Source organism: Chaetodon auriga, chromosome 12, assembly GCF_051107435.1.
Source record: "Chaetodon auriga isolate fChaAug3 chromosome 12, fChaAug3.hap1, whole genome shotgun sequence".
Classification (NCBI taxonomy): Eukaryota; Metazoa; Chordata; class Actinopteri; order Chaetodontiformes; family Chaetodontidae; genus Chaetodon; species Chaetodon auriga.
This window is the reverse complement of record NC_135085.1, coordinates 4,559,234-4,570,073: the sequence shown is the minus strand read 5'-3', so window position 1 is coordinate 4,570,073 and position 10,840 is coordinate 4,559,234. Positions and strand designations below refer to the sequence as shown.

At 41.7% G+C, this 10,840-nt stretch overlaps 1 protein-coding gene across 1 annotated transcript in view; it reads right to left on the bottom strand.

Moving 5' to 3' along the window:
• Positions 1 to 402: 402 nt before the first annotated feature.
• tox (thymocyte selection-associated high mobility group box) overlaps positions 403 to 10,840 on the bottom strand; it is a 48,876-nt gene continuing 38,438 nt past the window's right edge. Inside the window, exons 6-10 of the mRNA XM_076744059.1 lie at positions 8,383 to 8,616; positions 7,213 to 7,293; positions 6,569 to 7,060; positions 2,730 to 2,890; positions 403 to 1,961 (exon numbers count right to left, since the gene is read on the bottom strand). Of these exons, the coding sequence (XP_076600174.1) occupies positions 1,925 to 1,961; positions 2,730 to 2,890; positions 6,569 to 7,060; positions 7,213 to 7,293; positions 8,383 to 8,616 (1,005 nt within the window). The 3' untranslated portion in view covers positions 403 to 1,924. The remainder of the gene's footprint in view (positions 1,962 to 2,729; positions 2,891 to 6,568; positions 7,061 to 7,212; positions 7,294 to 8,382; positions 8,617 to 10,840) is intronic.

Below are 10,840 nucleotides of genomic sequence, written 5' to 3'. Positions count from 1 at the left end.
CCAGCAGCTAGCAGGCTACATGCTGAAAAAGACAAGTTACTCTGAGTCTAACCTGGTCACTAACAGTGTCTCAGTCTGGACCAAAGTGGACAATGTCCATCTCTAACACAGCCACATGACTCGCATGGCTAAAAAAAGCATTCACAACCACTGTAAAGACATTTGTGTTGAAACTATTTTGACAAGATCCGATCTGAGCAAACAGAGGTTAAAAATACATATTTCTGAGACTTCAAAGATTGTAATTACAGCTCAGCTACTTTGAATGAATGCAAAGGCCAGGATACAAACACAGAGTGTGCCGTGTCGCAGGGGTGGTAAAGGTGTACATTATTATGTGCAGTTAATTAAAGTAACTGTCACAAACTGTTCCGAAATAAACAGCATAAAAGAGCAGGTTTTGGAGTAATGACTGCACATCAATGCAGCACTGACTTTATTCTCAAACACATTATTAGAATCTAAAAATAAGAAAATCTTCATGGTTGTTGTTGCCCAGAGTCCTTTCATCTGCCAAAAAACACATTAATACAAAGAGATACAGAGCGAGAGATATGTGTCTCTCATCATCATCATCATCATCATCATCAACACTAAAAACAAAACTTGATTTGATTAAAAAACATTAAAATACAGCCAACCCAGCAACAGTTATAGTTTATTAAATAGCCTCTGTGCACAGAGAAATAGAGATGACAAAAGGGACCATGCAACCAATCAACCACTCTGCCTTCTCATTAACACTTCACACACTCACACACACACAGTTTGGATCCAAATCAATATTATCAACAGACATATGCCAGGAGGAGGAGCTGTCACCATACAGAGGAGTATTTTTGTTTCTTATTTTTCCAACAAAGAACGCTTTGACATTTCATTATTTTAAGGACTAAAATACATTGAATTTTTACCCTGCACATCTGAGCCTCACTGCCAGGGAACAATGAAAGTTCTTTAATCGTACACAATTATTCACAGTCAGCGTCTGTTAAGAAGGCAACACTGCTTCACCTCTTCCTCTTATTTGTCATATTTAGCTGAATAAAGCAGTGTGAATTCAGCCATTATCACTGTTTCTGCTCAGAATCATGTTTTCTGTCTCTCCAGAGCAGGACTTCAGTCCACACTGCATCAAACTGAAGGCTAATATTCATAGAATTAAAGAACCAGCAGGGAAACATAGTTTGTGTACTATTTGGTTATCAACCCTTTGTTTGTGTGCTGTGTTCTCTTGACTTTGGCCATAAAAGTATACAGCAACTACAAGGACAAAAAAAAAATGAAAGAAAGAAAAAGAAATAAGAAATATCAATTGGCTTTAAATTGACAGCTCAAACATTTATGTTACACCAATGTACACTTGCTCTATGGAGCCTTTTGGAGCTGACGGTGAACACCATCTTTACAAAATGAGGAACTAGATATGAACTTTTTTGAGGGCAGACAGGAAACTAGACAGAATCTGTTTTTTTCTGAGGGAGGTTGAGGAGTATATACACCTATCATGACGGTTCATAGCATAGGACTTAAAACCTCTCCTCGCTGCTATACACATCAATCCAAATCAGAGCACATGTCATGCTGTAAAAGATGAGTACAAACAATACAGCCGATAGCAGATGTCAGACCAGTCAAGTGACATGCAGGAGCTGGAAGAAAGTATTTCTTCTTCCTGTTCTTAACACTGTCCTGTTGTCCCTTCGAAGAGACATATTAGTCATACACATTATTCTACTGCTGGGGCTTTTGTTTGAAGTGCTGAACTCAGGTTTAGTTCAACTATAGGTGGTCTGTGGCTCACGTCCTCAGGGGGTTGAGGCAGGAGTAAGCTGGCCTGGGTGCATGTAGACATGAGGCTAGAGGTTCCATGGTGTGGCAGTAGAAGGGCTTGGTTGAAGTTTGGTGTCACTTTGTCCTGAGATTAGCTCAGATAGAGATGCTTGTCTCTCTGAAGACCTCTGCAGGAGGAGAGAAGAAACACAGAGTGAGGCCACAGTGACCAGTGCAATGGTATTTACCCTTTCCGACACCTGTCCCATTGTTTCAATCTTTGGGGCTGATCTCAGGGTTTGTTGTTATATCAGAGTGATACCTCTTCTGTACTGTCGACTGTCTCAGAGAATCCTTTAATGACACATTTTCATCAAATTCCACACAAGCAGGCACGTAGCCAGAAGGGGCTCGGGGTGCCCTTCAAATATACTGTCGGTGCTCCTGCCTTTGTTTTTAGGCACCAGCCGTGTTCCTCTGTAAGACTGTACCGCTTTGTTAAGTGACAAAGGCGTTCTCTTTGATAGATTAAAACGCTGACGAGCCAATTTAAACACGATACTAGCAACAGGAGCTTTGTCCAACGTGGAAAGATTTCCTTTTGTTTCTCATTAGTGGTATCCTTCAGAGGCTGTACTCAAACAGAAAAATAATTATGAGGGAAACTCTAAGTTTGGCACAGAAATTTCATTGTAAAAATCCCCAAAATTGAAAGCTACAGTCTAAGGAGAGTAATTTCAGAGCAGGCTGAAAAGGCCTCTGTGCTTGAAGGTTTCGAGCATGTTTCACCCGGTATCACTGAAATGTTGCACCTGGAGCCACACCCAACAGTGATGTCACAATGTCCTGCAGTACACCTGTGGATCACTGCAGCATGGTGAGCAGGACTCCAGCAAAAATGAGAATTTCAAGCGTGTTCAGTGTCTCTTTAAAAACCTGTGCACCCTAAGACCTACCCGTTGCCATGGTAATCGGTGCTCCAGTCCAGAGAGGGGTGGTGATTGGGCGTGTGTCGACCCAGCTGGTGGTAGTCCATTGATGATGACATCACTGCTCCACCATTAATCATACCTCCTCCTATTGGCTGGTAGTCAGACTGGAGGGACGGGGGGTAGCCCTGGAACGAGTGACAAACAATTCTTCATTACAATTAACGTTAGTGCAATTCATTATGTACGATTGTGACAACAGCTGATGACACTGAGAGAACGAAAACGCTCGCCAGCCACGTACAGATGTGAACCCCGCTAACATGAGCTGACAGAGAACATTCCAGCTTCAGTTCAGATGCCAGGTGAGCAACGCTACTGCAGCATCTGTGTGTTCCTTCAATGCAGGAGATGCTAGAAGTGAAGTGAAACTCATTTCATGGAAACTGGTGGATTTTCCTTCCAGCTTTTTTCCAAAATTGAGGTTGGAAAATATAAGAGTAGCTCACAGCGCAGCAAAGAGAGGGGGATTTTGGTGATTTGCAGGTAAAAGGTGTCTAGTTGTTAAATTGTGAAGGGATAGGTGCACGCTGGTGTTCTAGACAAAACAAGTCAGCTATTGTAGTTTGGCCCTCTGGTTTGCCTGGCTTACCAACCCTTAGTGATTGCTGCCATTTGCACAGAAACCTCCTTCTCTGAGACATAATACACATACTTTTTGATTCAGTGTGACTGAAAACTTCTGAGGAAGTCATTACCTCTCATTACGTCCATAAATCCACTAAAAAGAAGCTCGTTGTAACCTCAGAACTTGCCTGAGAATCATCAGGTTTTGAAGTTTTCTTCACTATCAAAGTGATCCAGTGTTGCCTGCAGAGCCACGTGTTTACTGCAAGCAGGCACTTTTAATAAATAATTCAGTGTACTTTTAATTTCCCAAAATGTAAACACGGTGTTAGACTTTGAAAGACCTTGCTTTAGTTTCAATGGAATTTTGCTGTCTCTACTTTCAACATGTAACAGCTCACGTTTCCTGGTAAAAGTGCTTAAAAAGTAAAATCCTTTACATTCATCACGGTGTTATTGCGCAGGTTTGAATGTGAGATGCTATGGCAGTAATGGCGGCTTGTTTATGTCCTCCTTCAGCCTGAATGAGTCCATAGACTAAGCTCATGGTTTTAGCAAACCGCCCTTTAGCACTTCTTGGTAAAATGTTTCTGATGAACGGGGAGATGAATGAATGTGACTGTAGTGAAAAGGAGACACAGATCAGTCACAGGTTCATCAGCAGTAATTACACAGTTTTGAGTGTCTTGCTGATTTTATCATCTGCCAGAGGGGAGGAGGAGAGGCGAGGATGTGTGAAGAGGAGATGAAAAGGTAAGAGGAGAGGAGGAGAAGGACAGGGAGGCGAGCGTGTCTGTAACCGTAACATACTTGAGGGAGGAGAGAGAGATGGAAAGAGGGAAAAATGAGCGAGTGCAGTGTGTGTGTGTGTGTGTGTGTGTGTGTGTGTGTGTGAGTGAGAGAGAGAGAGGGAGGGAGAGAGAGAGAGAGGCTGAAAGGGAAGTTAATCTGAGTGTTGTGAGTGAATGTGGAGAAAGAGGAGGACAGCAGGTGGTTTGGTTCTCCCCCTCTCCTCCCCCTCTCCTCCTCTACCTCACCTATTCATCCATTGTTGAGCAAATTCTTCTCCTTCACTCCTTCACAAAGACCCCATCTGCCTCTTTTGTCTCTCTCTCTCCCCTCTTTCCCCCTCTCTCTCTGTCTCCCTCCCTTCCCCCATCATTTCTCACTCTTCTCACTCAGAGAAAGAAAAGTTTAGAGCTCTGTCACTGTGTCCTCTCCTTTTTTTTCCGTCACTTTTTATTTTTTTTGTTTGCTCTTTCTCTTTTTTGCTAAAAATATGCAAAATGCGAGAGAGAGAATGGGGGATTATGGGAGTGTGGGATTTAAAAGTGCACTATAAAAAGGAGGATAAAATGGTAAGTGAGACTCAGTGGCAATCCATCCCCCCATCCTGAACTATTTGGAGGAGACACTTACATCATTATACCATCTCACATCGTCTTAACACAAATTCATATCGCAGCCATCTGTTGATCGAGTGACTAGCAACAGAGCAACTGAGAGTGAGAGACGAAGGGGCAGAGGGGCTGAGAAGAACAGACTGATTGACTGACTGTGTTACATTACAGACAGGTAGGAAGAGAGCAGACAGAAGTATAGAAAACAGACAAGTCCAACCAAAATTCAACGAAAAAAAGATTACAAATGGATTTTCTATGTGAAGATTTCAAAACTTGACTATTACAAACAATCTCTCTGATTATCTCCTTGTAACCTCTGAGTCTGTATGTCACCGCACAAGGCAGACAGCAAGAAACAACCAACAAATGCAACAGAAAACTTCAGGATGACTGATAATAACCAGGATTAATACAATTAGGAAAGGCTGGATTCATCTCTAACTGTATCACTTGTCAATTCAATACATGTTGAGTCTATTCAGTACGGAGGTCCACAAGGAAATGCTGATGCAATCCCTCCCATGACAGCACCCATCTCATTTTCACTGTGTGTGTGTGTGCGTGTGCGCGCAGGTGCTGATATATTCATCTGTCTCCATCCACCTCTGTGAAGATTCTAAATCAGTAAGATTCGGTGACCTCGAGGAAAAGGGAGGACTCACTGTGTGTGTGTGTGTGTGTGTATGTGTGTGAGAAATGGTTTGATGACCCATGAGGAAAGTACATATTGAAGACTTCTGGGGAAACACTAGCTGTGTCTCAAGTCCAAACTGAAGCTTTTACACTGGCAGGGTGATTAAAAAAGTGAGTACACATACAAAAAGATGGCTGGTTTTAGAATGAGACAGAAAGGAAATGGAGACACTACAGCAACAACTGGAATAGAAAATACTGAGCATTAAATCTCTCTTAGTATAAAGCAGTAACCTATGTGGATTCTTGCATTCTGACCAATCATAAGGCACAGTTGGGGTGTGTGTGTTCCATTGTTGTAACATTGCATCAAATTAAACTCTTCAAATGTGCAAAACAAAACCAAAATAACTAGCTGTGTTACTCTCTAATAACACTTTGCTTGGAATCATTTGGACACAGAAGTCACGTAAAATGATAAAATGATGTGAGTGCATTTTTTTGTACCGACAGTCAATAAATAATAATAGTAAATCATTGCCAAGCCCTTCAAAAAAACCTGTGCAAACACATTTTGTGAAGTTATTTATACTTCCTTGTTGTAGCATGTAGTCCAACATTAAGCTGTGATGAGAAGATGAGAAAACTGCTAACCAAAGGGTTTTTTTTATTTCATTAGAGCGATCAGTGTATTAAACCATTAGTTTGTCTGACTAGACAGAAGCTTTTAATATTGACTGTCTCCTTGCTCTGCCTTTATTTTTGCTTTTCAACTCAAAATGTCAAGAGAAAAAGTAAAAATGGTAGAAAATCCAATTCAATATAATTTGTTGGTCTTAAATGTTTGCAGAGTATGGATGACACGGTAAATATGACTGGTGGCAAGTTTTATCCACAGCTGAAAGTAGTCGCCAAACAAATGCACTATTTCCTGCTGTTTGAGCAACACTACAGTGAACTGCTGTTAAGCTATGTATTTCAGCTTGGGGCTGAGTGCTACGGACAGGGGAGTGAAGTGAGACAGCATTTAGAAACAGACTGCCACATTATTGGTTTTGGTCGTTTCATGGTATTCATTCTTTAAGGCTTCATGTCTGACTCACTCCAAACTACCAATCAACTAAACAAACAGATGGAGACCAACACATATTCCCAGTCAACCAAATGTTAAGTTGCAAGATGAACATTCAGTGTGTTGCTGACCTGTGTGATGGCAGGCGAGTGTGTCATTCCCAGTGAGTGTCCACCGAGCTGCTGGTGCTGATGGTGTGGGCTGTGCAGTCCTCCCAGGTGTGCCTGGCTGTGGAGTGGAGGGCTGACCTGGAGAGGAGGGGTAGACGCCGCCGTCATGCTGCCAAGGGACAGAGCTCCCTGGTGGGGGACGCTGGGCCGAGGCACTGTCCCTCTGGAGGACAGAGCCTGGAGCTGTGGGTGGATCTGGGTGTGAGGGGGCAGGTGGGGGCCGAGGCCGGGGCTCGAGGCATGGGAAGGGTGAGACGGGTGAGGGTATGTCATGTACATGCCCGGGTGCTGAGGGGGAGGGAGAGAGTGAGGGTGGGCGAGTGGGCTGGAAGAAGGGTGCTGGCCTGGGTGACCAGAGTAGACTGAAGGTTTGTGTGTAAACATTGAGGTAGAAGAAGAGGAAGACGTGGAGGAAGAGTGGGGCGGCTTCATTTCAGATGGATCGCTGTAACTCTGGAGAGCAAGAAAACAGGAAGAGGAAATCAGTTTGCAGGTTTCACACTGAACCGTTCACTCCTTTAATGCCTCGCTTAAATGCCAATAACTTGTAGTATCACTGTGTGTGTGTGTGTGTGTGTGTGTGTGTGTGTGTGTGTCAGTAGCACCTGTGAGACCAGACTGGCCCTGTAGGCAGCCAGTTGTTTCAGATACTCCTTCTTAGCAGTCTCTGTCCTCTTCTTGTACACCTGAAACACAAACATTTTACTTCTCTACTGACTGCTGGACTATCAACCTTTACTAGATTACAGCATTCGAGAACTGCATTTTATTAATGTGAAAAATCTTCAGAGAGCTGCAGCTATGAATAATCAACATGCTGTGAAACAGGATTTTGGCTGCATTAAATCATCATAACGTAGCATGAACTCAGGTATAACCATCAAGGGGCTCATCATCGTATTTCCCTCCGCTGACACACCTATCTACTAACAAATAACCACAGTAATGAAGTCCCAAGGCAGCTGTTACAAAGTCTAAATCTGAACTTTGTTAAGTTCAGTTGGCATGTAGCGAGCTGAGTAATGACTGGTAGTTTCGGTTGTATCATTAGAGCTGATGTTTCTGTGCGTAACTGTTGACTGCAGTCAGACGATGTAGCTGCTCGCTGTCGCTCTCACTCCTCCTTTGGTTTTATTGAAGAGTGTAGGCATGTCATTTCTTCCTGCTGGGTTTTCTTTTCTTTCATCATCTTCCACTGCCAAATATTCAGAACAAGAGTCTACATCCATGCTAGCTTCTCTGTGAGAGTGTGCCAAGGCGCAGGGAGCTCTGAGCTAGAAGTTAACATCAGCATGCTAATGTGCCCTCAATGACAATGTTAACCTGCTGATGATTAGCAGGTGTAATGTTTGCCGTGTTCGCCATCCCTTTTCACAGCTGAGGCTGATGGGAATATGATTATTTGGTCATACACCACCACATTTTCCAAGTATTAGACAAATTGACAATTTGATCTGATAGTGGCACATTAGGAAAATTCAAGGGATCCCCAAATTATTACAATTCTCAGTCTGGATCAACACTGCAATTTTTAGAGCTGTGACACTAGAATGGCCAAAAACTTTAGCTTCTGAAAGTCATTACTGATTAATCTAAATATATTTGCACTACTTTGCATAACTTATATAGATCAGCAAAGAAAACTTTCTGTCTTACACGACATCAAATCTGGTGAATTACTTTCAGGTCTGGGTCAGGTTTGATTGTAACTGCTATGATATGGCGGGTCAGCAGAAAGGCACATAGGTATGCTAAATCAAACAGGTGGGATCTACCTGTTTCTGCTCCTCTCCCAGGCCGTCCCACATGGAGGCCACGATCTTTGACACCTCCCCGAAGGTGGCGTTGGGGTTCTGGGCCTTGATGTTGGCTTGGGTGTCCCTGAAGAACAAAGCGTAGGCAGACACAGGCTTCACTGGCTCATTAGGGTCCTTCCGCTTCTTCTTCTTTGGTGTTTTGGGCTTCTTGGAGATGTCCACTGTTGCTGGCCTCTTCTCTCCACTGCCCACCTAAGAGGGTTAAGAGAAGGAGGTTGAGTAGGACACAGGCAGGTATGAAGACAGTGTGGATGGAGCGAGGGATGGAGGGACTTAAGTTCTGTAGCAAAATATTCTAAAAAACTAAAATAGTGGTATGAAAAGAACATGCCGTGTAGTGAATGGACTATATCATATACAAAACTACTATAACTACTACTTTTTTTCTAATAGTAATTTTCCCTTCAACTACAGTTAAACTGACATTTTAACAATTCACACCTCTAACCATGTCTTTGATGGCTCTCTGAGTGACATGAGACATCAACCATTCTTGTTTGATGTAAAGATATGAATCAACCACAGATATCAAATATGGGGAAATTCCCCATCAGTCAGCAGAACTGATGAAGCCTCTCAGACGAGTAGTTAAAAATCATTCAGACTGCACATCGTGTCGACACAAGCCCCACAGCAGACGAGACACCGGCAGCAGTCCGCTGTCGCTGTCTACACTAGATTCTTTCAGCCAAAGTAATTTCCTAATAATTTCACAGGATGCTTTCTTGAACGAACCGTGTAATTTGGTACTAATTACCAATAAAACAGAGACCGTGTTCAGTTTGGTTGATTACCAATGAATTCACTGCAGTGCCAGTCTTTCAGTCAGTGCACAGCAGTTCAACTGACCAAGCAGAAGTGTAAAATGTGTCTAGAAACAAGCATATAATTCACTCAAATCTGAAGAAAATTACCAATAATAAAGCTAATCAATGATGACTACATTTTGGAAATCAACAACTGCTTGTAAACTTAATACAAATAACTGTCTTTCTCTATTTTCCCTGTAATTAGTACAAAATTACACAGTTCATTACAGGAAACTTTCAGGAAATTCTAAGGAAATAATGGACCTTTAAAGTAAAGAATAAATAAAGAATGATCAGAATTGAAAAATTAAAGCATATCAGTTTTGTCAAATGCATGACGGTAAAATGTGTTGGAAAGGTGTCCCACGTGTGGAGGTTGTGCATCCAGCTGCCTTTGACTTGACTTAGTAAAACCGCACTGCAGACATGCACATTCTCCTCATCTTCACCTTTATTTTCATGTGTTAGTATAGGAATAATATGTCTATAATGTATTATAATGTATACGCTAAGATGGCATTGTAGTATAAAAGGCTGTATTCCTTGACCTTTTACTACATACTAACAAAGTCAAAGTACAGTCAAGTTCACTGAAATACAACAGTCAGTAAATACTGAGCGTGAATGGGAGCATCTGTGCTCCAGTCGCCCACCAAAGGTTTCTATGTGGGCTACTAGACTTTGGACCTTATTGCTGATGCCAGTGAAGACAGGAACTTTGAAGAACAAATATTTTTAAAAAACCTAAACAAACCATAAATAAGAAGAGGAACAACTCAGCAGTTGACTAACGGCTGTTTCTGCAACAAAACCTTTTTTTTTAATTTTGGACAAGGTCTTAAAGACCTTGAAACACTGTCACTTAAATAACACTGAACATGTCAGCTAACCTGCTTCACCGGCACCGTATAGATGTGGTCTTTATCGGATTTGATTGACAGTCGCCTTGCAACCTGAACCACAACAACCCCACAACAGTCATCAGATCTTGAATGAAATATTAAAACTGTGATTGTGAGAAGAACACAGACAAATCAATACACCAGTCACATGAAATAACTAGAACAGAAAATTGAATAGAGTGTTCATGTATTATCCCAGCTGATGAAATATGATAAAATATGGTTTCTGGGTCTTTATATGAGCCACAACAAATATGCAGTATTTCTCTAACATTTTTGTCTATTTCTACTGCATTTCATTTTATGCTCTTTATATTATTTACCTAAATTACCCATTTCTGAAAGGTGCTATATAAGGAAACCTGCCTTGCCAAACAGAGAATTTGCCTATAATTACTAAAGGCTAGTAGTATAAGTTAACTACATAAATGAGTGCATCTTATTCTGCATGTTGTGTGTAACTTTACAAAGCAGCAATTCAGATGTATAGGGGTGCACTGTAAAGGTATAAGCAATGTCTGTTTCCTAATCCCCATCCTTCCTGAAACAAGCATTACCTGTATCCTTGCTCATAATATTGTCCATCTACAACTCATTCTTCTATACATAACCAATGAAAATGATAAAGTTGGTAAATATTATTCAGCAGTACAGTAATGGTTTCATTTCCCCAGAATATGAACAGTCAGTTTGATGCAGAGTGCT